The following is a 6,000-nucleotide window of genomic DNA, read 5'->3' on the forward strand; positions in this document are numbered from 1 at the left end:
ATATCTGAATTGAAATATTAATTAAAATAAGATTTGTGTGTCTCAGTCTTCCAATTACTCTGTGAGGCCTGAGGTTTTGGAAGATGGAGGGGAAGTTGCTTGTGACTATACTTGGAAACTGCATTTGGAGAATGTTTATACAGTTCCATAACAGACAGGATTAAAGTACATAACATCAAAAATAGTGAAAAGCTCTTTAGCTATGACCTTTTGATTATGGAGAAAGAAGAGACAAGCTATTCATACAGACCTCAACTTGGAAATTTAGTTAACGTGGGAAGAGGCATTGTCCTGGAACGCAGACCCTTTTCTAATACATGCAATGTGTATGAGGTCTGCTGCTGTTACAGATGCTGAGAAAGAATCCTCGAAACTCAGACACATCAGTAGAGTCTGGTAGTATTGAAGCTATAATTAGCCATCACCAGTTGGGACCATGTCATACTTTACTAGAATAGCTCATGGGTATCGCAAAGCATGTAGTAAGTTGAAAATTCATGACACTTTGAAAATTGACCTAATTCTGTGGTTATAAAATCTGTCTCGGAGGAAAGTTGTTTGTCCCAGGACACATAGAAGGAAACTTTTGGAAAGATCAAACTACAGTTTGGTTCTTTTTATTTCCTGTCTCTTAATATAAATGTAACCTTCCCCCAAAAAATATGCTAAGCACGCAGTAGTAGTGCATCTGATACCTTGTATTTTAATCTTCAAAACAGAAAAAGTTAAACTGTAGTATATAAAGTGAACTGTAATATTTAAAGACTCTTCTCTGTTAAAAGCTGATATCATTCCTTAGCATTGTAATTAATTCAATGTAGGTGACTTTTTTTTTTTTAGCTTTTGGATACCAAAAGATAAGTTCCGTCAGTTTAGTTAAGAAGAATATTCTTGCACAAAAGTAAATGTTTGGGTTCCATGAAGCTGAAAAATGTTGAAATATCAATTTTGTAGGAAAAGGTCACTGAACTCTGAGTGGTGATGATAATTCTGTTATGGTTAATCATACTGCTGTTAATATATTGTACAATTGTCATTGTGTTTGAAGAGTATATTATCAATTATAGCATGTGAATAATGCATTATTAAATGCCCTTTTCATATGTAGAACTGTTCAATATTTAGTAAATCCTATTTCTGCAGTCACTGAAGACACTACGTAATTCTGACTTGAAGCCATACATTATATTTGTTGCACCACCTTCACAAGAGAGATTACGTGCTTTATTGGCCAAAGAAGGGAAAAACCCAAAGGTAATGTTTCTAACACTACTTCAGAAACTGTGCTACTTTTTATTTACAGATCTGGAATGCTTTTGGTAAAAAAATTTGTATACTCTTTATGTAGAATTGGGAGATGGTGATGGTACTGACAATACATGGGAAACAGTATAGTCGAGATATGTGTGCCCCAGGTTACTAGGCAGACCATACTAAGGGAGGGATTCAGGATGCTTTCACCTAACTGAATGTGAGAAATATGAGGCAAGGGAATCCACTGCTAATTCAGTAATCCTGGGGCACAGTGTCTCAGTTGGGGTCTCTGCATTTGGGTACAAAAATATGACCTTTTATTTCAAAACTGTGGAAAACCCAACTTTGTCCTGAAGTAAACCTGAGAGTAATTCTAGGGAGCAAATGATTATTGTTTTTCTTTGGAGAACTATCTGCCCTTAGAAAAGCATTTACTTGAAAAAATAGTCCAAAACTCTTCAGATAAATTTATTTTAGTGCTTGATCCTGTAGGATCACTTTTCATGTTTCAACCAGAGGTATGTCAAGATTTTGGCCTATCCAGTTCAGATCATTCAGTTAAATGAGAAGTTAGTCCTGCAATATTATAGATTAAACCAGGATGTCTGAAAGCTCAGAAAAGGTCCTTATCAGCTTACGAGATACAAAGTGCTTATTGCTAGGATAATGAAATATGTTGATCTTCAGCTTTTTAACTGAAGCCTACCCTACAGTGGTTGGTGAGAGCACTTTGCCACCCTAGTATCTCCAAAGTGCATAGTGCAGTTCATACTGAGGAAGAACAGTCTTCCCAGCATAACACAAAGGGACTCCTGTTGCAGCTGTTGGTCAGGAATTGAATGTCACTGTGCTCCACAAGCTGTGTTTTGCTCTCCTTGTTTGATGCAAGGGTGATGTATTGCCTGGATGTAAAATCTAAAAGTCCATTGAAGTCAAGTCTTAAAACAGAGGTATTTTTCTTTTTTACTTTTTTCCCCCGCAGAGTCAAATGTCATAGTCCTTAAATGGGCATGTTTCCTCCTTCATGGTTATGCAATGAATGAAACTTTATTTTACATAAATACTTCATCTTATATATGTCTTGGGTTTTTTATTGCAGTGGTCAAGGAATCCATTTGCAATAAAAATCAATACACTGTTATTGGTGTTAAACTATGCCTGTTTTCTTTCTGATTAATTGTATTTATTTCAGTTCGGTAAACACTACTGTGTTAAACCCCTTCCCTTGATAAAGAAAAGGGTATTTCTTGTAGGTATGCCTATATGTGGCTTTGATTTTTCTTAAGTGTATATAACACCTAGAAAAAAATCTTGAAGGTCTGAAGTCCCTTCTGAAAATATCCTCTTTAGAAAATTATCTCAAAAATTATACTTGAGTATTCCTTCATATAATACAAAAAAATAAGCTCCAGAAGAGGAAAAACAAACACGCTTTTAGAATTAGTGTAAAAAAAAAATTGTAAACCAAACCATTTCTGTTTCTCCCTTTGCATAATTTATCTACATCTGTAATATTCTTGCATTTGGCATACTCCCTTCAAGCTCCCAAATCATGTTTTCCATTTCTCTGCAATGTCATTTACCTGATGCTATGGTGATTCAATCAACTTAAATGTATAGCTCTTGCAGTGGTTCTCATTGCTGTTTACTGGTGAAAATATTCAATGATAGCTGTTGCCTTTGGCTGTTCGGTGTTTGTAGTGCTACATCTTCAGAGGAACATTTGCTCTACACCATTCAGACTTTCTCTCACACTACCTCTGCCATCTCATCTTTTTCAGAAGGATAATGGGCTTAACAACCTAACTTATTTTTCAGAAACACGATTTAAAAGCCTCAGTAAGTTGAATGTCATAAAATGAGGAGTACTAAATCTTCCTCGTTTACTTCAGTCTGGGATAGTTACTTACTGTTTGCCATTTATGGCCAGTCAGAAGGGATTGTTTTCAGTGCCCTTAGCTTTCAAATATGTGTCATAGTTCAATGTTACTGTAAACTTTTCAATAGCTGATAGCAATACCATGAGAATTTGTGTGGAAGACTTTTCAGAGTCAAGTTGTTACCTTTCCCTGCTCTGTCATTGTGGGAGAGAGGCTTATACACATGCACTTACTCTGTCTTTGATTGCAGCCAGAAGAACTGAGAGAAATCATAGAGAAGACAAGGGAGATGGAGCAGAACAATGGCCACTACTTTGATACAGCAATTGTGAATTCTGATCTTGATAAGGCCTATCAAGAGTTACTTCGGTTGATAAACAAACTTGACACAGAACCCCAGTGGGTGCCCTCTACCTGGCTACGATGAGAGAGTAATTCCAAGGGACAAATGGACTTCAATCTAGTAATCTTTCCAAGGAGATCGTGTGTAGGTCTGCCTGATTCTTAGTATAAATGTGTGTGAGCTCTAGACCTCAGTGGCCGTGTCCTTTGCCAGTGAAATTGCGTATTATTGAAAAAATACGCTAATCAGCTTGTGAGCCAATTGAACTGATCTAAAGATTGTCCAAGTTTTCTTTCTCTGTGGTCTAGAAATGGAGACCTTGTCAGTACTAAATTCTAAAGCTTTAGATAGATTTTTCTAGCAACTACTTTTATACATAAATCCACCTTTTTTTACCTAGAATCACCCTTATGAAATCAAAGGTTTTAAGTATACGTGTGTGTGTGTGTATATACAGTTCATGCTGTCACATAGTTATAAATATGAATGTTATTTAACACTTAACTTAATGACTTTGTGGGACATGATGGTAGTTCAGGAGCATAATTCTACAGATCATTGGGCAGAGAAATAATCTCCACATGAAAAAAAATTAACCTCTCCTGTTCAAAAAATACACAGAATGAAGATGCTGCTCTAGTCTGGAGCTGCCCTGTGAGGCTTGAGTTAATATTTTAATTCTCAAACATTCCACTTACTAATAGCACTGTAATTGGGAAGTGTGTATAATGTAAATATTTCAATCCTTGTCTCTTTTTAGGCAGACTTTTTAAATCAGATTTGACTGCACATTAATTCTAGGTCCAAAGATGAATATTATATTGCTCTTTTAGATGTGGTATTTTTATGGCATTTTCTTAAAAACACATTGATTTGAGCTGCTGTTTTCCACAGATCTGTAGAGATGTTTAGAAAGGCAGAGGTTATATTTTTGTGAAAAACTTGTAAGACATGCTGCTTAAAAGTCAGCTTAAGTTCTCATGTTTTATAACAGAATACTGACTAAAATAGATTGATGTGCTGAACATTGGAAGGTAGTGAGGTTTTTTAATCTCTGCAAATGGTTCATCTTGTGGCTGTTGTCTAATGGATAACTAACTGGAATTAAAATAGCTGAATGTAGCTACTGTTTTATAAATGAGTATTGTAATTCACTAACCAACATACTGTCCTGCATTTGCTCAGTACTGCAGTGAAAGTTTGTGTAAAACACTGGTAACTGACTGAGAAGTCACAAGAAAGGGGCATATTTGTAATTGTTAAAACAAACAAAACTTGAAACAAGTGAGCAAAAGGTAGGGTCCGCATCCTAGTGTGTTCTGCAAAGCAGATCAGAACACCTCTGCATCCTCAAATGATTCTGAGCTGTGAAGGTTTAACTACTAAGGCTGTGCATCTGCAGTAGGGCTGTTCTATTGCTGAAGCTAACTGAATAGTAGTGTCTTGGCTGTTTTGGTTTTGGGTAGCACAAAGAACCTTGACTGTGAATATCTCTAAATTTTAGCCATAGTGTTTCTTTGCTCCTACAGGTAAAACACTGGAGTTTCATCACTGTGTAGTTCACTCCTGTCTAATGTTGAAGAAAAAGTAGTTGGTATTTTCCATTCTGTCTTGCATATATTCTTTCTGCAAATGTTAATGGAACAAATTCACACCCACATTTAAATAGAGAGCTCAAGGTATACAGCAGATATAAAGAAACTGTCAGATAACTTTCCTAGCTACTGAACTAACAGTACATTTTTGTATTGAAAAATGGAAGTATAGAGTGCATTCCTGTCTTGTTAGAAAGCAAAATTATTTGCTGGTTTGTTTAGTATTTAGGTCTGAAAAGCAATTAAGTAATTAGTGGGGATAAATAATGACCCTTCAGAAAGCAAAAGGTTTGGAAACTCTAGTATCATTAGTTCAATTCGGTGTTAGAAGTAATAATGTTCTTGCTGTTCGCCTAAGGGCTGGATATTCAAAATAATGGCTTTTTGCCTCACATTGCAGGCGTGCTGTCAGTTTAATCCATAGTTTATGACAACTACAATGTTCAGGTATATTGGGTAGTCAGCATTTCATAGATGACAAAATATTGTATCGATTCTACCCTTTTTTTTAAAAAAGACGATTGTAGATGTATTGGGCTTTTTGGTATTGACTCTTAGTATAGTTGGACAAGAAGGTGGAAAGCAGTAAAATATAAGGGTAACCTAGCTCAGCTACATTAGGTACTGTCCAAATTCTTGCAGTCACAATCAGCTCAAGACGGTTGCTGAACCCCTTAGGTATTCAGTGTTCCTGGGCAGTCAGTAAATCATGCCGTTAATGTATTTGACTAGCATTTGTCTCCCCATTTTTTTTGAACTGGTATACAGAAGCTGTTTTCATACAAATAAGCTTTTGAATGTAGACTTAAAGAATGTTGCTTGAAGTTCAGCTCTGCTCTCTTAATTCCCAAGGCACGCAGTACTTGCCGACATCTATGTGGAGAGGTGCTGTGATAGTTTATAACCAATGTTAGCTTTGTCTCCTGCT

General features: G+C 36.1%; 1 protein-coding gene across 1 annotated transcript in view; it reads left to right on the forward strand.

The window, feature by feature from the left end:
- Positions 1-3,999, forward strand: part of MPP5 (membrane protein, palmitoylated 5 (MAGUK p55 subfamily member 5)) — a 28,311-nt gene extending 24,312 nt beyond the window's left edge. The window contains exons 12-13 of the mRNA XM_010281445.1: positions 1,144-1,254; positions 3,385-3,999. Coding sequence (XP_010279747.1) covers positions 1,144-1,254; positions 3,385-3,561 — 288 coding nt within the window. The 3' untranslated portion in view covers positions 3,562-3,999. The remainder of the gene's footprint in view (positions 1-1,143; positions 1,255-3,384) is intronic.
- Positions 4,000-6,000: the final 2,001 nt, after the last annotated feature.

The sequence above is a fragment of the Phaethon lepturus genome, unplaced genomic scaffold (assembly GCF_000687285.1).
Source record: "Phaethon lepturus isolate BGI_N335 unplaced genomic scaffold, ASM68728v1 scaffold9372, whole genome shotgun sequence".
Classification (NCBI taxonomy): domain Eukaryota; kingdom Metazoa; phylum Chordata; class Aves; order Phaethontiformes; family Phaethontidae; genus Phaethon; species Phaethon lepturus.